The following is a 25,305-nucleotide window of genomic DNA, read 5'->3' on the forward strand; positions in this document are numbered from 1 at the left end:
GAAGTCTAAAGTATTCTGTAATCCTTCTTGTAGATCTAGAGACTAAGGATCAATGATTTACATGCAGATAGATTAGAAAAAAAAAAATCCATATTCCTGATAAGAGTGCAGGCCACAAGTCTTTTGTAGGCCTGTCATCCTACAGCAGTTATTAGTTGGTAGACATAAGGGTCTTGGAGGCATATGCTGTCCTTTGTGTGAGATTTCTGAAATGCTGAGAATCCCACAAACATGGGTCCTGGCTCAGCTGGCTGTTGGCCTGAGATGCTAATTTCCACTCTTCTGCTGTGGCGGTCAGTGGCATGTATGCATATCAAGCCTACTTTTCCTATGCCACTTGCTGTTGTAACTTATTTCCAGTATACATTACCTGGGGCTAAAACCAAGGTGTTTGTATCTCCTTGAGGGATGAAAAGATTTACTATGTCCTGCTTCTCAAGAATTCATCGATTATCCCCTCTTATGTACTAGGCACCAATGATAATGGTTCCTACCATCCCTCACTGATTTTACTGATAAACCATGGGTGAATTATTTCACAATGTCATCATCATTACTCAGAGAACAGGCTTTATAACTATTTGTTAACTTCATAACTGAACTCGTCATGCAGAATACCTGTTAGAACAACAGCTGCATAGACCTTGCAAATTAGTATAATATTAGATTGGCACAATATGTGAACAGAAACAGGCTTATTTACTTCTTTCTGACTCTTATTTCCTACTCAAATAGTATTTTAATCAGCTTTCATTTCATTTAAACAAACATATTGTTTCTCTTGGTTCTTGATTTTGTGTATCTTCACAAAAATCTGGATAAATGGCATCTCTGAAAATGTCATAAAACTCTAGAGAGAAATTATTCTTCAGAAAGTAGCAAAAATTTATCCTGTAACTGCTTCCTTAATATACCTGTATTCTCTTCCAGTCCATATTTTTATTACCCAAGCTCTAAGCACCTTTGTTGCTACTGTGTGTTAAACACACACAGCAGTTCAGCTGAATGGAACATACTTTTGACTTGTCATGTGAGATTATTCAATTTATAAGATGGTTTATGTGAGGCTCAATAATTATGTCAAAATACATAGAAAAGAATTTCTTTCTCAAGCTGTATACAATCATAGAATCACAGAATGGTCAGGGTTGGAAGGAATCGCTGGAGAACATCTAGTCCACACCCCTGCGAAAAGCACATTCACCTAGAAGAGGTTGCACAGAATCATGTCCAGGCAGGTTTTGAATGTCTCCAGAGAAGGAGACTCCACAGCCTTTCTGGACAGCCTGTGCCAGTGTTCTGGCACCCTCAAGGTAAAGAAGTTCTTCCTCATATTCAGATGGAACTGCCTGTGTTGCAGTTCGTGCCCATTTCCCCTTGTCCTGTTGCTGGGCACTGCTGAAAAGAGCCTGGCCCCATCCTCCTGACACTCACCCTTAAGATATTTGTATGCATTTATGAGATCCTCTCTCAGTCTTCTCATCTCCAGGCTAAACAGGCCCAGCTCTCTCAGCCTTTCCTCATAAGTGAGATGCTCCAGTCCCCTCATCATCTTCATAGCCTTCTTCTGGACCATCTCCAGTAGGTCCCCATCCCCCTTGAACAGGAGAGCCCAGAAGTGGACACAGCACTCCAGTTGTGGCCTCACCAGGGCAGAGTAGAGGGGGAGGACAACCTCCCTCCACCTGCTGGCCACACTCCTCTTGATGCACTCCAGAATCCCGGTGGCCTTCTTGGCCACCAGGGCACAATGCTGGCCAATGGGCAACTTGCTGTCTACCAGAACTCCCAGGTCCTTCTCTGCAAAGCTGCCTTCCAACAGGTCAGCCCCAAGCCTGTCCTAGTGCATGGGGATGTTCCTCCCCAGGGGCAGGACCTTACACTTGCCTTTATTGAACTTCATGATGTTCCTCTCTGCCCAGCTCTCCAGCCTGTCCAGGTCTCGCTGAACGGCAGCGCAGCCTGCTGGGGTATCAGCCACTGCTCCCAGTTTTGTATCATCAGCAAACTTGCTGAGGGCACACTCTGTCCCTTCATCCAGCATGATGAATGAGTTGAACAGGACTGGACCCAGCACTGACCCCTGGGGAACACCCCTGGCTACAGCCTCCAGCCAGACTCTGTTCTGCTGACCACAGCCCTCTGAGCTCTGCCATTCAGCCAGTTCCCAACCCACCTCACTGTCTGCTCACAACACCCACACTGCCTGAGCTTACCCATGAGGGTGTTGTGGGAGACAGTGTCTAAAGAGCCTCACTGAGGTACAGGTAGACAACATCCACTGCTCTCCTCTCGTCTACCCAGCCAGTCATTCCATCCATCACAGAAGGCTATCAGGTTGGTGAGTTATGATTTCCTCGTGATGAATCCATGTTGACTGAAAAAAAGGACTAATAAGTTTTAAAAAGTTTTTTTTTTTTTTTTTAAACATAGTCAATAACCTAAATTGTGGTGCAAAGACCCGGAGCTGACCAAAATTCAGTCAGTTCATTGTCTGAGGGCAATTTAATAATTCTATTACCCTGAATTGATTTATTAATTTTTCATGCAACCAAACAATGGTACAGATAAAACAGAAGCTTGAGGGTTTTTTCACTTTAAGGCACCATTCTGTGCTTTATGCTACAATGAGGAAAGTCTTTCAGTGGAAAACTTAGTCAGCTCACAGAGCTTTCATGGAGTTTTTAAAGCCAGGAGCAAAATAATTACATCTTAGCAGTAGGTCTGTATATCTTTGACTCCCCAGGTCAAATGACAAAGCGTGATTTCCCGCTGAGTCATCTGTGGCTCGGTTTTGGTTTAATTGTTCAGGAAAACTACATTCCTTGTGAGACACCTTAATTTCTGTGCACCCCCTCTCAAGAGTGTTAAGTTTTAGGATTCATGTAGCCATATATCGACTCATATCTGAACTGGTCTTTCTTACCAGTAGAGAGAAGTAGGTGGTTCTAGGATGCAATCCACCTTGTCCTACAGATAAACCTAAAGCAAGCCAGAGAAAGGGGCCTTTAAGGTTCTGCTAATCAGAAGGTATTAGGATGAGCAGCTCAGGTGTAAATATCTATGATTAATTGGCATGAATCCTACCAGCTATCAGGAAGCTCTTCCTTTTGATTGCTAAATTTGTGTTTGAATGATATAGCAGAAACAGTTAGAGGCACTGTTATAACATTCAAACATCTCTTTTAACACAGTATTATCCCTGATGTCAACTTAGCCTTCATGAATTTTACATAGCAGCTATTGCTTTTCCTTACTCACTCCAGAATCCGCTCACATGAGGGCTGGAAATATCAAGGGAAAGAAGAAAGTAGATTTATCAAGCTGCTGATGGAGAAGAGAAAGCAGTGTGTGAGTCAGCTCTCCTAGTGAGTTACCTCCACTGGCCATCCACTGGATTTCATTCACTGAAATCAGATCTCTGGATAAATCACCAATTATTCCACTCACAATGAGGTAGCAATAGGAAATGTAATGTACCTCTAACAATTTAGTACTAATGTTGCTCATCATGGGGGCACTGATTGTTATAATGCAGCTTTTTCTGTAACATCTTCTGAATGGCCCTCCAGATGAAATGCCAAGTAACATGTTATTCTTTACAAAGTGAAAAGCATTCCAGAAGATGTTCATATTTTTAAAATTCTTCCTTTAACTGGTTTAATATCATGTCCTTTTACCTGCAGATCTGTGAAGTATAAGGAGAAATCAGGCTTTGAAATTGTCTGCAATTTTCATTATCTGTCATGATGTTTAATTCATTTCAGCTGTAACTTCAGTCTTATGTTTTCACTGATACTGAGAGGAAGCTAGGGTTTACAGATCATTAACTCTTCTTAAGTAACAATTTATGTCATAAAAGTGAGGAAACTTCTGCTTTTGTAGGTATAAGCTCAGAATTGCCACAGACTGGAAATACACATATGACAAATGATGTAGTATAGATAATTTGCTGTAGAACCCAATCCTAGCTTATTTTTCAGTAGCAATTTTGTATAAGCATGCCTGTTGAAGCATGAAATACATAGTTTATTCTTAAAATAATAAAATAAGCATTTATTGTTTTGCACCTGTCAGGATTTTTATTTCTAAGAAACCCCTGGACTAATATCTGATTGATACTGTTACCAGTACAAAGCAGTCCATGATAATGAGCTAATTTTCATATATTTAAATCCATAACCATGGATTCTTGCAGACTGGTGAACTGTCTTCCATTCCACAGCTTCTTGGTGTGGTTTGGTTTCTTCTCTTTACTTGAAAAACTGTCCTGTGTAATAATAGTCATCAGATTAATTGAAACTGGCTGCATTCAATATATGTAATTGTGATTAATTCTCCATGTGGTTTCATAAATTCTAGTTAGCAATGAAAATGTGTGGTTGGAACATTTTTTTCAAAAATGTAATTCTTAATCTATAATCAACATTTTTTCTCACAAAAAATTTGATCTTTATTCTTACTAGTAGTACATTTATATATAAAGAGAACATGCAAAGAAAGGACATTTTCCATTTTATAGCTATGGCATCTAGTTAATGGTTGGCATCTCGTTGTGCTTTTGTCCACTTGTCCTAGTTGTGCTAGAAGCTGTGTTGTTACCAAAGAAACAAACAAGTAATGTAATGTGTGGCAAAAATAAATAAATAAATTAGGAATTCACTTAGAAAACTTTTTTTGTAATTATTGCTTTTCTACAAATCTCAGTTTAGACACCTGCCTTTGTTCATTTGAATAGCTCCCTGCTCTCTGTTGGATTTGATGACTAGGATTATGGTTCAGTTGCATGTACACAGATGCCTGGAGTGGCCCTTGCCTTCCAGCTGCTCCTCCAAAAGGTCTTCTGCAAAGTCTGTATCACATCTCTCCGCCTATGAAGTGCCCCAGGTACTCTAGGCCATCTCAAATAGCACTAGACAACCATGTCCAGAAAGCTGAATAATACATTTAACATGCAAATTACTACTGAGGACACCTAAATTTTTTGACATCTACACTGAAGTGTATGAATCTGGAGCCAAAAGCCACTAAAAATCCTGTGTAAGGTTGTTGAAATGAGCTAGTATGCCACGTTATTTAAATCAATCCTTTTATTTATTCTTGTTAGATCTCAGTCATTCATCAGACCACTTGATATTAAGCTATCTAGTGTTTCACATAGTCTGTTCTGGAAAGACAGAATTTCAGCTTCTAAAGAATATTATTTCAGTCTACTATTATGACAGAAAAAAATGGTCTAATATATCATATTTATTAATATCCACTCTTGGCAAAGGAGAAAGGTCTAAAAATGCACATGAGGATAAAGTAAAGGATAAAGTTATTCACAAATTATCTGAAAAATTATTTGTAGTGTCTAGTGGACGGTGTTATACCAGTAGCCTTCAAATGAATACAATGAAACAAATGAATAGAATAGTGAAATAAAAAATCCAAGCAAATCCATGGAACTAAAGAGCAGATATTGAAGATGATCATACTATAGCTTTAGAAATATTTTTAATTAAATTTTACTCACAGTGTTTTTTCCCTCTGAAATTTATATGTTTCTCTTTCATTATTATTGTAATCTGTTTCTGCTTGTAGCTATGCTGTCTTCATGGATGGGTGAAATGGGCAAAGAACATTAATCTCTAAACATTAATCATATGTAATGTGACTTTGTTCTGTTATTTCAACCACCTAGACAGGAAGAAGAGTACAAGCTATTATTCTGGGGTTTAATTTTGTTCTCATTTGTTATCTTAGAAATGCCTGACTAATTTACTTAATTTTCTGAAGATGATTTAAATCTACAGGGAAGTGTTAGTAATACATGCATTTTTTAAGGCCCCAAATACCTTTTTTAAACAAATCAAGTTGATAGTACACATAACTGTGCTAGCAGGGATTGTACCATGGGACAAGAGCTCCTGTATGTACTTGGAACTAGTAATAACTGGAAAGAAAAGTAATTGCTCATGGCAGAACTCATGTGAGAACATGATTTGGGGGTTTTTAGCTGTAAAATGCACTCTCAGGTATAAAGCAAGACTTTTACAGCAGAGAAGACTTTGTCTCTAATGTAACAGATTAGGAAAAGGATATTTGTTGAGGGACAATTACATTTAGGAGCTGTATCTATATTGCTAAATAAGCAGAGGATCAAGGATGTGAGCACACAGTGCTTCATGTCCCCAGTGCTTGCAATTAGCCTTTTCTATTAATAAGAGATTTCCCTTAGGGACAACTGGTTAGAATAATCCAGAACATGTAAATTACAGAGATTGAGAAAAGTTGATATTGCAGTATCTATTGCTTTAGCTCATTTCCTGGTTCTCTTTTATTCAGCACTGTAGACATCACAAAGTTATATCTATTGTATTAAATAAAATTGCTCAGGCACTGCCAGCATCCTACTTCCCAGAGCAGAATAACCGTATCCAGGCTGCCTGCTGGGAACAGTTCCTAGACTATGCTGAGGCTCAAATTGGGGTCAAGTATTTTTGTGGAGAGTGATAGTTGGGTCGGTTCCCAAATCTGTGTGGGCCGGGAAGCATGCTAGTAGTGGAACAAACTGCACAGTGTATACTTGTGCTGGGGCCCACAACCTGGCTTTGTTGAACTGTACCTTCAGTGAAAATTATTAGTCATTTCTACCTAATTCAGTAGTTAGCTTTATGTGAAAATTTTGTTTGCTTACTAAGTGGTTTTGAATGCTACATAAATAACTACTGAGAGGAAGTGTCTGGATTTTGAAGTGGCATTATAATAATAAGCTGGGGTAAGTCCTATTTCTACTATTCAAGCAGCGACTGTTTTGATGCTGAGTTACTAAAGGTATATCAAGAAAGCACAAATGGTAGGTTAGAGCTGTGTGGTGCGGTGCTGGCTCACAGCCACCTGACTGATTCTTGCCCATGTTCAGTAAGCAGAATGAATGTCTATTTCTCTGTTCAGATGAGTTGGCTTAGACTTAGGGAGATAGATTGTGTTACTTCCATCAGAATTTCAGGCTGCTGTTTGGTTGGTGATTTTATGGGTTGGAATGAGTTTGCAGGCTTAAAACGCAGAGTTTCAGGCCTGGATATTGGGCAGAAAACTGGATTTGACATAGCAGTGTATGCATTGCTTGTACTTTCTGCATCAGCTCAGGGATGTAAAGGTTATAGTTGACTAGAAATTTCATTCTGCCTTTGAAAATGTAATTGAAAAAGCAAAAACTGAGAAAGGAGCGGGTGAACTTCACACAAAGCTACAGCTTTTTATTAAAAAACCAAACATCACAGGCACTATCATGGGGGACTGTAAGAGTTATAATACTAGTTATCTAAATACCAGTCTCCAATATAAGCTGGATATCTAATTCAGAATATGCATTTTTGTTAAGGATCTTTCACATTACTGGAAATGAAACCCAGGAGAGTCTGGTCTACAGAGGCTTTCAGTAGTTTTTTTTAATGAGGTCAATAAAGAGAAATGCTGTGTTTTCAAGTATTCAGGTATGCAATGCCAAGCAGTGGAATAAACTTTAGCATAGTTTCTTCCTCTCATTTGAAAGAGTCCAAAATAGTCATACTTCAAGAAATAGTTCTTCTAGGTTTGATTTGATTACATTAATTGGATTCACTGCTGGACTCCTTTGAGATTACCTCCACAAGTAGTTATGATATGCACCTAAGTGAGCGAGGAAATACCATGACTGAGCTTAGTTCACATTGACTGCAATAAAGTATCATCAAGATATTTTTATTGGAAAAGAATAAAATAAAATTAATATAAAATCAATGTTTCCCCTGAAGTTATATGATATGTAAGATAAGTAAATATGATACTAGAATTTTGTTGAAAGAGAACCAATATCACATCAGTTTAAATAATGTAAACAGAAGTTCCCTTGTCTTTCAGTGTTCACTCCCCATCAGAGATTGGTTTCACCTGGGATATAAGTTAATTTTCTTCCTGGTAGCTGGTATAGTGCTGTGTTTCAGATTTAGGATGAGAATAATGTTGTTAACACACTGATGTTTTGGTTGTTGCTGAGCAGTGCTTACCCTAAGCCAAGGACTTTTCTGCCTCTCATACTGCCCTGTCAGCGAGCAGGCTGGGGGTGCCCAAGAGGCTGCGAGGGGACACAGCCAGGACAGCCGACTCAAACTGACCAAAGGGGTTTTCCGTACCAAATGATGTTGTGCTGAACAAAAAAACTGGAGGGAGTTGGTCAGGGGGTGATGACTGCTGCTCGGGGACTGGCTGGGCATTAGTCAGTAGGCGATGAGGAATTGCATTGTACATCACTTATTTTGTATATTCTTTTATCATTATTATTGTTTTCCCTTCCTTTTCTGTCCTATTAAACTGTCTGTGTCTCAACCCACGAGTTTTACCTGTTTTCCCATTCTCTCCCCCATCCTGCTGCGGGGGAGTGAGCAAACAGCTGTGTGGTGGTTAGCTGCCTGCTGTGTTAAACTACAACAGAGATGAAATCACTTGCAACTTCCTGCAAGCATAGGAAAGTAAAAAAGAATCCAGTCTGCCAATTTAAACCAGGTTTACTTATATGAATTTGTAGATTTTTGAGAGCCAGAAGGGAACATTTTGGTTATTTAGTCTAACGTGCATATCCTGTCCTTGAACCTCTAAATGAATTAATGCTTTAAGTCCAAAAAACTTTTATTTCAGAACATATTTTTTTCAAGAACCTAACCAGAACTATTAATAAATTGTTTTGATATAGAACAACCCTTGTGTTTTTTTAAAATGTATGATATTGATAATATAGATTTGTTTGATTCCCTTTGAATGCGTAAATAAAATGTTTTGATTCATTTGCTATTTTCATATGCTTTGGCCAGCTACACAAATCTGTCAGATCTGTGTTTGCCATGAAGGAGCTTACAAGGCTGGTTAAATAAATTCTTGAGGTAGTTGGTTGGCTTTGTTTGTTTGGTTTGGTTTGGTATTTTTGTGCACTAAAGAATGAGCTCGTTGGTTAAAACCGAAAGTATTTCTTTGTTCCATTTTAAGCACTGTAATAGAACTCACTTCTGTGCCATCCTTTCTGAACAGAGGAAACAAGAACTGGATTTAGGAGTAATATAACATCCCTAATCTGATTTAGAAGTCCTATCTCTGTCCCCAAAGATATCCCATTAAAATCTTTGGCTAGAACACTAGTCTTGATAATTCATAGTCTGCTGGCTATCCAGGACACTCACAATTATTTTGCAGAACAGATTATTTTATCTTCTAATATGCATGTAATACAATATTTAGACTTGCAAATTTACATTTGTCTGTATTTTATTACAGCATGTGTTTAAAAATTCATTCAGTTGCCTGGCTTACCAGATGAGGTATTTTCTTAAACAGTTTGTCACATCTCTTTGTTATTTAGTAGCTCACCAGCTCTTGTAGGCGTGAAAGGTTTATCATCACCATTTTGTGTTTTATACTGCTTTCCAGGTCATTGATAAAAAATCTTAAATAAACTCAAAAAATTATCAGAACCTATAGGACAACCATATATTCTTAATGATAATTTTCCAAATTATGCTTACGTTCTGAGATTTGTCAGAAAGCTTCAAATACCCTTACAGATACCTCTGTAGCTGCTGTAAGCGGTTCATTTTCTTACTAAAATGTTATATGGTACAGGGTCATGTATTTACAGAACCCTGTAAATACTTTGTCACAACAATGTAACTTGTCACGCACACCTGCCATTTCATTCTAAAAGATGAAATTTCAGAAAATGTATTAATGCTACTTTTTGATATTATGATATTTTTCAGAATTGATGTTTGTATCAAAGATAGCATTCCACAAAGCTATTAGTGAAGATCCCAAGGAGCTTTCAGGCAGTTGGGCACTGAAAGATCTAAACTGGAGGCCCAGCTTCCCAAAGCTACGTAGGCAAGGTGTGAAGCTGAAGACTTCCAGGGAGCTTTCAGTTGAATTACATTCAAATTGTTCACCTGTGCACATGTACTGCAGTAGTGGTAAAGAAATCACAATTTTCTGTGAAAATAAAATGCCACCAGCAGAGGACATGTTTTTGATATCAAAATCTTAGCTCAATAAACTTTAACTAGAATTAAGAGAAGGATCCAGCGAATCTAGCCTGGAATATTGGCATGCCTACTACAATCTCACAACAATACACCTATTCCTTGCTGTAACTCAGTCAAACTGACATGGTTGCCAATATTTGCTGCTATTTTCATTGAAATTGAATGACAATGATGCATGATTAAACCCACAGTATTTCTTTTTTTCAAAGACAGAAATTTGATAGAATGGAAGACCTTTTTGAACACCTAAAAGAAAGATTATTTTAGTCTGCAATACAAAGAGAAAAACATTGTACTATGTTTTTTGGGCACACAGTATACAGCTAGTAATCCTCCTCGTTCAGCTGGAAGACTGTATACACAGTAAGTGTATACAACAAAATTCTCCAGTTACAACTTGTGTTTCTTTTCCTTTTAAATAAGTTTTGTAAAAAAGATGCACATTAACAGAATTATAATTTTAAATACCTTTTATCTTTATTTCTACTGTGAATCAAGCTAGCTTTGAAGAAGTACATAGATTGTATAAATTTAATAAAGAATTTATATTAGATCCAAGCCATACTTAACAGAGAACCAGCACTAAGATTTGTGAACTTGTAGGGAGACAATATTTCTTCTTGTACAATTAAGGAGACTGAAGAGATAACATAACCCAAATTACAAATGAGCTTGTTCATTCCTTAATCTCTACACTTTCAAGTACAGTGAAAAGTTTGGAAAAAGCTGAAGGACACTTTTTCAATGTTGAACCTACATTTAAAGCAACTTAGTGGGGTCATTTGGGTTTTAAGTTTTCCAGTCGTAAGTCAATAAGGCACAATAAGTAGAAAAAGAAAAAAACGGGGAAAGAGTACATAACTACTTTGGGCTGAAGTTCAGAGAAGGAGCAAAATATAAAGACCTTATTAAGCTAAAGTATTTTTAAGACTAAAACAGATACAGAATGTAGAGGAGGATACTCTCAGGCTGAAAAAAATATATATACACTATAAGAACTTTGGCAGCAACTCTGATAAATTGTCTTGCTTGAGGTTCATTCCTACGTTTCCACCTCAGAGCTCAGGTGTCACAGTTTGAATTGGGCCAACAAAATAGGAAGAGTGTCCTGTTTAACTGAGTATATTTCATTAAACTGGCCGTTTTGTTCCCATAAATACTGTGTTGGCAGTAGTACAGCATGGATTACACAATGAGCAGGGAACAGGGCAGCTACACAAAGGAACTTTTTCTCTCAGCTAGGTAGTTTGTCTTTCAGGTAGCATATAAATGTCTAATAAAACTTTTGAATCAAAAGTGCTGCATAAATTGGGTCTGCTGATTCAGTGGTGAATGACATTCTCCTTATACAGCATTGCAAGTGGCTTTTGTAAACCTACTGAGATTTATCTGAGTGATGTTTTTGTAGTAGTGATTAAAATATTTTTGCTGGGCACTGTAGAGCATTTAACAGATCAAGTAGTCTGGGAAGTGACTCCATAATCCATGAATAAATGGAGCATATTGACAAAAAATATGAAGCCAGTATCTTGCTTGAACGACAAAGCAACCATTTTTTAAGGTATCAAACAACTGAGCCTGTTTCAGACTAATTAGTAGTTACTTTGAGGAGAAAAACATCTGATTATTAAATTAAAGAATCTGAGCCAGCAAAGTTTTGGCCAGTGTAAAGAGGTCTTGCTAGATTGAAAAGCAAGTGCAATACATGAAGTTGCACTAGCTGATATTTTGGTCTAGATAAAGTTAGAAGATGTGTAAGAACCTGTCTCTTTAGACATTATGAAGTTTATGTATGCCTGACAAGTAAACTGAAATGCATCTGGATGGGGCAGAGGGCACATTTTTTATGTATGTATGTATGTATGTATGTATGTATGTATGTATGTATGTATGTATGTATGTATGACACTCCTACCACTTGATATTTAAAAGCTGGGTAACAGCATTTATACATCTGATAAATAAGAGAGAGGAACATTATTCAGGTGATTGCTCAGCTCTGCTCAACAGAATGGAGAAATGAGTTAAACTTTATATTTCTACCTGTTGTCTTGTAGACCATGCTGGCATCATTGGCCATGTCTACAGTGATAAACGAAAAGGAGCCAGAGAACAACTTGTGTGTTGGACACAAATCACCTACACTGCTTAACCCAATATCAGCTATCCCCTTGCTTTGTTTTAGGTCACCCTTGTTAGTTCCAAAACAATACCTGGATGTGATTTGGGAAATAGTTTTGTCCAGACTAGCACTGGCTCCAACTGTACTGTCCTGGTCTGCTGCTCCCTGCTCAGGCATTTGATATCGTCCCAACAGTTTTGGTTTTTTTTTCCTTCAGCTTCTACCAGACACCCATATGACACACCTAGAGCACACAAGTATGTTTTGGATTCACCAATACAGACCTGCAGCACAGCTCTCATACAGATATTTCAAACTGAAAAAAATTACACAAAATAATAATTGGATATTAAGGCCATGTGGACACCACATGGGTCTTGAAAAGATCCAGCGTCAGCTGCTGTGTAACACGGATGCTGTCTCTCTGCTGTAAAGGGATTAGCCTGAAAGAGTGAGGACATGAGCCAGCAATGTGCACTTGCAGCCCAGAAAGCGGATCGCATCCTGGGCTGCATTGAAAGAAGCATGGCCAGCAGGTGAAGGGAGGTGATTCTCCCCCTCTGCTCTGGTGAGATCCTACCTGGAGTAGTGCATCGAGATTTGGAGTTCTCATTACAGGAAAGACATGGACCTGTTGGAGTAGGTCCAGAGGAGAACCACAAAAAATGATCAGAAGGCTGGAGCACCTGTCCTGTGAGGAAAGGCTAAGACAGTTGGGGTTGTTCAGCCTGGAGACGAGAAGGCTCCAGGGAGACCTTACTGCATCCTTTCCGTACTTAAGGCGGGTTATAAGAAAGATGGGAACAAACTTTTTAGCAGGGCCTGTTGCAATAGGACATGGAGTAACGGTTTTAATGTAAAAGAGGGTAGGTTTGGATAAGTTACAAGGAAGAAATATTTTGTAATAAGGGTGGTGAAATACTGTAACAGGTTGCCCAGAGTGGTTGTAGATGCCCCATCCCTGGAAACATTCAAGGTCAGGCTGGACAGGGCTCTGAGCAACCTGATCTAGTTGAAGATCTCCCTGACCATTGCAGGGGAAGATGGACTAGAGGACCTTTAAAGGTCTTTTCCAATTCAAACCATGCTATGATTCTATTTTTCTATCCATTCCACTTGGCCTCTGGGCCAGGAATTGGTGCTGATTTTTTATTTTTTTTTTTTTTTTATCTAGCCATAAAGACGCAGACATCTGATACATTTTTAATAGTAAAAATGAAGTCTACATCTCCAACTATCACACTCTTGAATCTGGCTGTAAGTTAAGGAAGAAAAAATAAAATTCTTATTCTGTGGATCCTTTTTTTTTTTTATTTATTTTAAATCAGATAATTGCTAGAGAGCCATACATGAAATTTTGGGTACTCATTGAAGTTCTCCATCTATACAGGTAACTTAAATACCATATTTTGTCTTCAGCTGTTGCAGGGCAAATCATTTCCTAACTACGATAAATGGGATCTCCGACAAACAGGCAGTGGTGGTGGTAGTATAGATGAACAAATCAGTGGAGACTGTGATGATGAAGATGGTTGTGGAGGATCAGGAAGTGGAGAAGTCAAGACAGTCCTGAAAATTACAGACTGTAAGTCCGTGATTTTGTTTCTTTCATGTATTTAAATAATGAATTGGCATATTTTCCACTAATAGATGCTACTGAATTATCTTGGAAAAGGTGTGGAATAGTTGTCTATAATGTTACCAGGATTTATAGGAATAGAACTGTGATTATAGAATCTCTATAAGCATGGTATGAATATGAGTATCACTTACATCGTAACACATCTTAAAACGTATTTGGCATAATATAGACTGGCTGCAACACAGTATCTTAGTCAAATAAAAGGTGTTACAATGACATGTTGTTGCGAGTTACTACTTTAACATAAAAGGTTTGGCAGTTAAGCAGAGAAATTTTTCTAATTTTTCATGGAACTGTGGCAAAATAAAAGTTTTAGTAGTTGTAGCTGAATTTCATAGAGAACTATTGGAACCAATGTACTGTAGCACTCAGCATCAATGCCATTATAACTTCTCACGTCTTTCTGCTTTTCTTGCTTTTTGGTCTTTGGGGGGGGGGGGGGGGGGGGGGCGGGGGTTAGGGGTTGTTTTGTTTTTTTTTTTTTTTCCTTTCTTTTCTGAAACACATTTGTAACATTTTTTTTCAAAACATCATTTGTGTGCTTCAGTGACATGGCACTGCAAGCATGAGCAATTGTATTGAAGCACAAGTAAGTTAACTACTTTTCTGAATCATGACATTATTCTGCATCTCTTATTTCTCTTCCCAGTATAGAAATATAGGCAGAGATGATGAAACTAAATGCCTGGTATCATCAAAATTACATTTCTGCATTTTGCATTTTTTTGCCTTCTACATTTTTCATTGCAAAACGCAATGCTAATAGGTAAGAAGTCGGAGTTGGTGTAAATCCCTGAATTTATCCATATTTACGCAATGTGAGTGCTCTCTGTATTTCCAAGCTTAGGTGAGAACCCAAAGTCCTTCTTGACAGTAAAACAGCAATTTAGAAATGTAGCTCTAGAGAAGCTGTAATGTATGGTTGCCCAATTCTGGTGTAAAGAACTGGAGAAATGAGACTGAGCATTCTGGGGCATGCCTTAGCAGGTCAGTTTGGAATCAGTCTAAGATGCTGTTGCACTAATACCTAGTCTACACATTTTCAAGTCCTGCTATAGCTTCTCTAGATGGGATTTTAAGAGATCTGCAAAAAAGGTTTGGACACTTCACTTCCTGAGAGTGCGTTTGAAGTTTTAACTTTGAAAAAAGAAGTTAGAGATCAAATATTTAAAAGCAGATGTACTTTGGAATATTGGATGTATTATATCTATTTGATAATGACACTTCATGGTACCAAGACTGTAAATATGACTAGGGCTAGAAAGTATTAAATGTCGAGAGAATTGCAAGAATACTATATTTTCTTCTACTCTCTTCTACTGCATTAGAATTTTCTTCATATTGATATATTTAGCGTAATCTTTTCAAAATGTCAAAAATATAATTAGCCTTCATAATCTTTTTATACTACACATATTATAAATCTCTAGAATTATAAAGTATATATTAGGCATACTGAAGTTTGCAGGTAATCCTGTTTCATTTGAACCTATTCTAAGATATTATAGAACAAAAGGATGAGTCCATACTGTTCAATATTATGACTTGTGCGTAAATCTTTAGTTACTAGTACCTTTGAAGAGATTTTACAGATTTATGCTGGTATGCATTTATTACTTGAAATGCACTTTAAAAGGGGTCTTGAATGTATACCAGAAGGAGTCCTAGACGACACTACTTTGTTCTGGGATATCATACATGGCTACTGGACTTTCTGTCTAACAACTATTAAAACATTCCAGTTATTAAGAATTTTGTTACAATGTAGGTCAAGAAAATATTTTTCTTCAGAAATCACTTAAGCGTATATTTAAAATAAATTAAACAGGATCTTGAACAATTCTTCTTTTCAATCATTGTGATATATGAGTAGGACTTTGGCAATTAAAAGTGAAATTGAAAGTGAAAAAAGTAAAATAAATATATTTTAGTAAGCAAACAAAATGATCTCAAGATTTATAATTTTAAGTGGGGAACTAGAATAAAAAAATCAGAAGATAAACATCATCCCAATTGAATCTGGCAGAATTTTCTTAGCTTCAAGTGATTGGTATCAATTTCAAGCTAAGTCAGATCCTGAACTTTTTTTTTTCAGTTGAAAAGCTACATTAACTCTGGTGATATTGCTTACTGCTCTTGGAAAAGCATGACTGAACTTCAGCTAAGCCTAGAGGTTGACTACAATATGTTTGATCCTCAATGTTAGCTTGTTAGTTTTAGTGCTTTTTTGTGCATCCCATATTTTTTTTCAGTTGCATAAAAACAGCCAGAAATGTCTGAGTACTGTTCTGTATTTTGTTATAGTTTGTGTTTTATCATATATGTCATGGAACACCAACAAAACTTGATATAAAAACTTTTATTGGTAGTCCTAAATAAACTGACATAAAAAAATAAACCCACACTTGCAGTATGAGCAAGATTGGAAAGTTAGATTCATTCAAACCCATCCCTTCATAAGCTTCTGATCTGCAAATACTTGTAACCTTACTCAGAAGTCAAGCTCAAGAGTTGGTGTACATCTCTATAATATTATTTTGTTTCTTCTGGTATATAACAGATAATTCTTCAGGTTTTCCACTGTTACTAGCTGTTTCTATGGATTCTAAAACACTAGCTTATCAGTGTAACATGACATTCTTAAACTGAAAAACAGACCTCAGCTGCAGTAGAACTGGACAGGTACAGATGCAATGGACTTTGTTGTCCAATGTCCATTTAGCAACTCACAAATCATGGCAGAAGAAAAATGACACACACTGGAAATACCAGTGGCCTAGTATTTAATTTCTGTGAACTTTCGATTTGAGAAAACCAGTAAGAAAACCATACAGACAGGAGGAAGAAATGAGGTGGAGCAAAGAAAACATAAGTGTCGATCATACTCCTCTTTCTCTAGAGACTTAGTCTTCCAGCTATATTGATAAATGGGTGACAGTAGGCATGTAAAAGACACAAATGACACCAGGATTGAAACCAAATAGTTTGAATGTGAATATGAACTCAGCTTTTACTGTTGCAGTTTTAAACACATACTCTTGTTAAGTCATTTTGTCTAAGAAGACTTTAAGTAAAAAGAACTTTCAAGAAGTTTTAATAAACTCCAGAAACCAGATACTTACTTTCTCGTCATAGGTAAGCATTATTATGCTTATGTTTAATTATTGTAGCTTATTATAGATAAGGACTTCATCATGCATTTAAGATTTCTGAAGCTCAAAACAGAATTATGACTTATACAATGGGTAAGTTATTTCATAATTATATTGTTTTAATGTGTCACATTAAAATGGGTGAAAAAAACGTTATTTATGGGGTTTAGTAACACATACATTTTAACTGTATCCGTTGTGCACATGATTAATTCACTTTACCTTAAATAGTTTTGATACATGGAAACATACAGATTTTTTTTTCCTCACCAAAGAAATCTTTTGCAGTCTTTTTTTCTAGGCAACTTTGTGTTCTCTCATAATCAGTCAGGAAAGGAAGAGGGAAAAAAAATACCTATTTTGTTTTATAATAGAGTCTAAAGGTCCTAGTCAAAGCCAGGGCTCCTTTTTGTTAACTGTTCCAGACATTTTCACCAAGGAAATTATCCTGTCTGCAACAAATTCATAATCTTAATAAACTGATAAGGTATGACAGTGAAGTAGTCTTTTTAAGTACATGGCTTTGTATAAAAATAAAATGTAAAGTCACACGCACCTTTTTTTTCTGGTGCTATGCCATTACCTTCTGAACATGTGTAATATTCTCAGACCTGCAAAGAAAGGAGGGAAAGGGAGAAGATATGTTTCTGTCAAGACAAACCTCTAGCTGTTTTGTGGGAACACATACCTGCTGAAGTCAAAGGTGACTTATTTCTACACTCTGTGCTATGGGTGTAAGAATTGTTTTCACTTAGTGTTGGAGACTGACAAATATGCGGCGACAGGCTTTAGGCTTTGGAAGGCCAATGAAAAGATTTGGCATTTATGGCTCAGAAGGGCTTTTTTAACATTACCCTGGTGCATAAAATATGTTATATTTTGAAAAATTCTAGTTTTCATATCAGTCAATCCTTACTTTACATTCAATATTTCAAATTGACTACTTTGCTCTTCATAAGTACTTTTAAAATATAGCAAATTGGTGCAGTTATTTGAAGGAATGGTACTAGAAAGGATAGTGTACTTTAAATGTATAAAATAAATAGTAATATAAAGTCTTGACACTTCATTTGCTAGTTTTATTCTACTCTAACCCAGGAGCTCCCACAGGACTATTTCATGCGTCACAATGAATTACATTCTCAAAAACCCCTGCAGAATGCAAGAGGTAATAACAAAAAATGCTTATCGCCTATATATTGATTTGAATCTGCTTTCAAATAGGTCTGTGAGGAAGGGCTCATCCTGATATAACTCCTCTGAGGTACTCAATACCATCTATCAAAATTCTCATAAGACTTTCAGTAAGACCACTAATTTTCTGAAAAGTACTCTACCAGTGCATTGTCTTTCTTTTCTCTTTTTATCATGCAGTACAGGTGTTTCTTTACTACAGCCAGAGAGCTCCTAGTTTAGGGCTCATATATGTGGAAATATCAAGGATGTTTTTGTGCCTAAGATATAACAGGCAAATCTTGTCTCTCTTGTTTGATTTTTATCTCACCTGATACTCATCCTGTCTGAGGAAAAAAATCTCCAAAACGTTTTGAGGACTACATAATTTGTAGATTACTATTTTCTTGTTCAGATTATGCAAAAGAGGTAAAATAACTTGGAAAAGGCTTTATGTTGTGATTGCCATATAAAAAGCGGGTACTATGTATGATTCAAATAAACCAGTCTGTGCCTCTTATCTGACATTATACTGCATTCTCAAGTCTCAAACATTCTTTATCCTCATTCTGCTCCTTCACCCACTTCAATATAGTTGCTTTTTTTCTTTTAAAAAATACCTGATTCTAATGGCACCTTCTGTGACCAAAACTGCTTAACACTGGCAATAAAATATCTGTTAAGATGTTTGCCATCTGTTATATTGTTTTAAACTCTCATCTGCATTCTGTGCTACCTCAGTAAAGGAAGAGATCCATTATGTTTGAGTAGGATTTCAGGTCTTATTTTGTTTACACACAATAGTATTCTTCCTAATTGCCCATTGTTAATATGAAATGTTCTTATTTGGGATGTCTTTGGAAGGGCTACACGACTTCACGCTTTACATGCTCAATCAGGTCAGAACAATTCAATTAAAAATGAATGAAAAAATAAAAGTTCTTGCTGTGAATCCCAAACTTGGTCTAAGTATTGCACTAACTTTTAGCATTTGCTTTTATACTGAGATTTTATATTTTTATTTTATGGAATGGGTATGATTAACCATTTCTTTTTTTAACTAGAAGAATTGACATTTAATGAAGGTGCTTGACATATTTTAATGGAATTGAATGCTGTCCAATTCAAGACTGTTTTTTAACCTTAAAAAATTCTCCAGAAATAGACTATGTGCATTCCCTGTCTCATAATTCTGTCTATAGCTGGTGAATTGTCTTTGAGGGAACATGTCTTAAGGGTGCTTGTGGAGAAGAAGCAGGAAACAAGGAATATTAGACAACAATTCACCCATTTTGAAATGCAAGAAGAGAGTGCCTTGCCCCACTATGACACTCACTGTGACTTTTGCACTAATTTCAGGCAAAAGCATGCTTTCACACAGAAAGTGTTTTTAGCTCCCACATTTCATGAGAGTACCATTCAGAATTCATTTTATAGTCCACAGTGGGAGACTTGATGTATTATTATTCACTGCCAGGTCTGTTTGAGCAAGGTCTGTATCTGTAATTGGCTTTCTGGTCCTCTGTAATTGCTTCTGTGCTCTTTGGTCTGAAATTAGGTGAAACCAGCAAATGGCATATTCTTCATTCAGTACGTAACTTGGTTCAAACAGCTCAAAAGTGTCTACATATCTGGAAGACCAATCAGAATTTTGGGTTTTTTTCTCTCTATCCAAGGAAAGAGCTTGAAGGATGCACCTGCTTGTGAAAAGGAAAAGTTAGAAGGCAGTGAATGAGTCCATGGAGAGGAGTGAGCTTTCCTTCCTGCTCTGTTAATTAGAGCCGCAGTATTTTCCAGGCTGGCAAATTACCCTTTCATTTCTCTGTTACCACACGAAGTGACTATCTCCACCAGGATGCCAACTTTATTCCTGTGTATGGCCAGTTAGTCTAAAGGTAGTTCAGATGTTACATAGCCTGCATCATACCTTGACCACACAATATCATATTCTGTATTTCTCTTATTATAGCAAAAAGGAGCTCCTGAAGAGCTGTAACCTTCACAGGAGAATCCAGATCAGAAAAGGACACAGCAGAGAATATTCTCTGTGCTCAGTTTTTGCAGGCATAAAGCAGTAGGCAGGAGTGTTGTTTTTTTAAAAGTTGCTAAAAACTAAGAACTAATAAGTTGGAATCTGTCCAATGATCAGATGGTGTACTCTTCGTAAGAGTGGCACTGACTACTTTCCGTCTACTGCTGTGGAAAGAAGATAGACCATTCTCTATCCGGATAAATAGCTATAACATCTAATATCTTGTTCTTTTTCCTCAGGAAATATAAAAGAATGAATAAGAAAGCAATATACATTAGTGCTTTTCTGGAAAGTTTGTTTCTTTACTGGTAACTGTGAGTATGAATATTTATACATCAGTTCAATGAAAGAATACATGCAGTAAAAGGCTCTAATTTTCTGGTAACTTCAGAATTAGTGGTATTATTATAGGGTAATTCCCATCAAAATATAACCTCATGTTATTTATGCAGGTCATTTGTAATAATTAAACTGCTCTGATGTGCTGTGTTTTAGACCAGTGAGTATACTCCTTAAATGCTTTTTGATAACTTAAAACCTTTACAGAGTAATTGTGCTTCTTTGTTTATGGTTGTGGTAGGCTCTGTCATAACAATCTTCATGTGGAATGTAACATGTTAATATCAGGCAATGCACTGTTGAAAAGTACAGAATTTTATATTAGCTGACTTTATTTCTGCTTCTATGTGAATTCCCTCAGCAAATTTTATGTAACCCTTCCCCTTATTTGTTTTTGAATTACCATTCCAAGCTGACAGTATGGATTTAATCCATTACTCACATTAAATTTGTCACTCAGAAGTATAAATGTTGACTCCTGACAAAAGATTGTGTTCAAGAGAAAGAGCTGATACTTTTTAAATAGGAAACAACTCAAAACTGAATGTCATCATTTGTTTTTTTCCAATGCATAATATGAATATGCAGGCCACACGTATTTGCAAAATAAGATACAAGGAAGCTGTAATTTTTTTTTAGTTTATACACTGCATTCCAAATGAAATTGCTTTGGTTTTTCTCTCACTGCTTCATGCCATTATACATCCAGCAACTTTACCTGTGCAAAATTCATAGGCTGGTGAAGGTCTATGCATAGGAGTCTACAAGTGATTTTTTTTTTTCTTTTTTTGGAAATCATTGGAACTTGTGTATCACTGGAGCTTTGTTTATGTTTCAATAACTTATATCATTATGTATTTCTATGCTAACACTTGATCATGCATACAAAAAAATCTTTGAACTTCATATGTGTTGACAATACGTGTCTTCTTGCTGAAAGAAAATGCTGATTTATTGAAATGTAATTTTTCCATGGGAATGTACCAATTACAATAAATCTTTCTCTTCAGAAGATTTTCAGTTCCTCAAAAGACAAGAGAAAGAGAGAGAAGAGCTCAGATTATAACAGTCGTCCTGTGAGAAGGAAGGGTGCGATACCCCGTGCATCTCAATTAATACTAGTCTATGAGAATGTTATTCGTGTTTTGTGTGATATCATCAAAGTTGCGTGATTTACTAATCCAATCTCCTCAAATAAGACAGTGGAAAATTACTTAAGGTTGGTCCTTCAAAAAGTGACAGATTATGCCCAAGTATGTTGTCTCCTATACCTATTATAAGTCTGTCTCTGTTCAGTTCCAAAGACTCTTCAGTTATTTGGATACTGTAGGAAAAACTGGAGAAATATAATAATCAGGCTAAATCCCTAGAGCTGTGTTAAAGCCATTCAGCTCATGTATGGGGGGAAAACCAGAATAACCACTTCACTAGTGTCAGACCTGAGTTTAGGTCTTTGTTTTCCTAAAAAAAACTTTTAACAGTTTTGTATTCCATCCCATTAACAGATAAGAACTTTGAATATATCATGAAGGAAAAAGAAGATACTGTGTCCAACTAAAAAAAAGAAGTGCACCTGTTAAAGAAGCTTCTCCACCGTAGTTATCCCATAGCAGTCTCAGGACAATAAGGTAATTTATTTGAGTGGTACAGCAGCAGAAAGAGCTCGAGCTGGGTGTCTCCGCAGAGGGACCCTAAAAAAAGAAATTCCTGCGCAATTATATCTTTACAATCTAAGTTCCTGACCCTTCTCATGGCAGTTCTGATTATTAGTAACATTAGGGTCTGGGGTCTTCCCTTTCCTCACTGAGTCCTTTCATTGTCTCTAGGTGAGCCATTTCTTATCTCTAAGGTTGCAACTTCTGCTGATGACTGTAGCAGCCTTCCTTGCTTCCTTATCTCCCAGCTCAAAGCAGCTTTTGAGGCCTTCTTTCAGGGAATTAGGTAAAAGTTCAACATATATCTGTTAAAGTTCACAGTTTGCGGCCTAAGCCTTCCGCAAATTTAGCTACTAATGTTAAGCAGTTAACTCCAGACAGTTTCAGTCTAATATTCCTTAACACACCTTTATGCATTTTTTTCATACAAAACAGTAAAATTCCTTATCTACTCTAGATTAATTTATGCACTATTTATACAGTCTGGCTAACTGAAAAATAATAAGGCTAATACATGTCACATTTTAAATGAGTTCTGATCAAGTTTCTTCAGAAGTTAGAAGGCATCATTTCACTGACTTCATAGGAGCTTCTATTTTCCAGAGAGACCACATAATGACTTTAGCAGGCATTACACACTTCTAATTATGTTTTAAAAGGAATTACCTTATAATAATACCACTAATTCTGAAGTTACCAAAAAATTGGAGCCTTTTACTGCTTGTTTTATTTCATTGAACCAATGTCTAATAATTATATTTCTAAAAATTTCTTATTATTCATTTATTATACTTCAAGCAATCAGTATTTTTTATTCAATTAGTTGTTTAAAATGTGCTTTATAATAATGCTGAGGATCTGAAGAGATTATTCACATATTATCTGTAATAGTTTTTGTTATCCACTTTTGATGATTCTTTTACTTTTCTAGTGTATTTCTACTCTACTGGCATAAAGCCTCAAAGAATACACAAGAGGCTTTTTTTCTGGTAGAAACTGACTTTTCTTATTACTTTGACAGAAAGGCAATAAAAAGCTCACACAATGTAGTTTGAAAGGATTATCATATTCTAGTAACAATTTCCTAAAAAGGTCAGATTAGCTATCAATGTTACAGTAAAAACTTGTAAAAAAATTTTCAACACCCAAAATCTAAACATGAATGTTAGAAGGCAGCTTTACATTACTGTTCACTTTATTTTACTCAAGATGTAATCTTACTTCAGTAACAGTAGATAAGGGGACAGCAGTTTTCTTCATGTTGGCTAATTATAACATTAACATCTGTGCTTGAACTAAGCTATTTAGACTTCTTTTATAATCACTGTAAACAAATAAATATTTATCACTGAAATTGAATAAACACACGTGAGCGCAATTCATTAGGCATATATAGTACCCTACAATCCTTAATTCTCTCAACTGATTGTGAAAGGACTCAGGCTTCAGTAGCTCGCATAGAGTTATCTATAGTTAGACAAGTCTTAACCTAAGATAGGTTCTTTTGCTTTGTTCTGGTTTTGATTTTATTTTGCTTAATTTTAGGTAAGGGTTAAATATTTTTCAGTGTACTTTACCATCCTATTCTCAAGCTCACTAATGATTTTTACAACATAAAGTAGAGGAGCTGCTTGCAAATAGAGCAAACAGGGCCTGCAAAATGGAATTCATGTTGTCTGAAAAGCCTTGTTTGCTAAAAGAAATCTTTCTTCCTTCATCTGTGATGGAGAAAATGGTCACTGGTGCAAAAGGATGTGGGAATGGCTGTCAGTCCCATGGTGTGTTTGGTTATCAAACAGTCTTGGTATCTGTTTTATGTTTCTCTTTTTAGATTTGGAACACAGCAAAATAAAAGTTTAAACTACAACAAACTAAAATTTCATTATCATTATATTAAAAAGGAACTATTTCAATGAATTGAAAAGGAACTGTAAACCACTTTTTAAAACTGCTTATGAAAAAACGTGCTTATTTTTCAAAGTTCCGAATCACATCAAATCTTTCTCTTTCAATCTATTTTTTAAACAGATTGTAACCATGATAAATGTCACACTTCGGTAAACTCAAAGGTAGTTTATGATCAAAGGTAGTTCCTCTGCCTGTTACGTGTCTCCAGTCTTTATTATATTCTTAAAAAAAATAACAGTGGGATCTCCCGAGAGTTCCATTTATAACCTGTGCAGAGCCTTAAATTAGATTAATTTCATATTTGTGTATTCCACACTTAATGATTATAACTCCAATGCCTTGAATAATCTGCTTCTCGATAATTCATGTTCAAATACTTTTTAAACTTTTAAGTAAAAGAGAATCAATTAATTTTTGTTTGTTACAGAAACTTGACACTATTTCCCCCCCCTAGAAATAATCTATATGGGATATGTGACTATGAAAGAGGTGATTCTTAAAATCTGCAAAATGTGTGTGAATATATATATATATATATATAAAACAAAAAAAAAAACCCACAAAAGTTTCCCAAAGAAGGGTGAATCTATTCTAAAATACTCAGTTATGACCTGTATTCTCTGAAGCAATGTTTCTGCAAGGCAGAAACTGAGTTTCCTTTTTCTTCTGTTCTTCTAAAGGGGAGTGATTAGACATCTGCATAATTCCAATCTGGCCTATGAATGCGATGCCTCTTTTCTAGAATTAGTCTGCTAATAGGCACAAGTACTGTTCTTTACTTTCTATGAAGAAATGTATGGAAAGGGTAGTGCAAGGCAAAAAGTACTCTTTGTGCTCTCATCCCCTCAGGATTCCTCTCTAGATCAGACACCTAATTGCAGGGGTGGGGCCCAGCTGCCTAGACGTGCTGTTATTTTGGCGGATCATTTCAGGAGTGCGCACTAGTTTCTTTTGAGTGTATGAATGGTGTTTCCAGTGACTATAGCAGGAGCTAGTGCACGTTAAACCTTGTATTGTAGATACCTACATTTAGAAAAGGGAATTTGGAGATAAATTCCACTCCTTGTGTTTTCAAAGGTTGCCTAACTAGAACAACTCTCTGCCAGATGTTGGCCCGTAGCAGTGAGAGAAGACGTGCTGGAACAAAAGTAATTTTTCTTACTTGGAGCCCCATTAAAGCAAATTCTGTTCAAGGTCAGTAGGCGTGCTTAAGGAAGGGAAAATCTCCTG

General features: G+C 36.4%; 1 protein-coding gene across 3 annotated transcripts in view; it reads left to right on the forward strand.

Annotated features, from left to right (window-relative positions):
• GPC5 (glypican 5) overlaps positions 1 to 25,305 on the forward strand; it is a 761,183-nt gene that overhangs the window by 406,988 nt on the left and 328,890 nt on the right. For all 3 annotated transcript variants that reach the window (XR_013926366.1, XM_080377390.1, XM_080377391.1), the window contains one exon: positions 13,594 to 13,759. Coding sequence is in view for 2 of the 3 variants with exons in the window: in XM_080377390.1 (XP_080233516.1) it covers positions 13,594 to 13,759 (166 nt within the window). In the remaining variant the exon portion in view is untranslated. The remainder of the gene's footprint in view (positions 1 to 13,593; positions 13,760 to 25,305) is intronic.

This window comes from Falco punctatus, assembly GCF_963210335.1.
Source record: "Falco punctatus genome assembly, chromosome: 2".
NCBI classification, from domain to species: Eukaryota; Metazoa; Chordata; class Aves; order Falconiformes; family Falconidae; genus Falco; species Falco punctatus.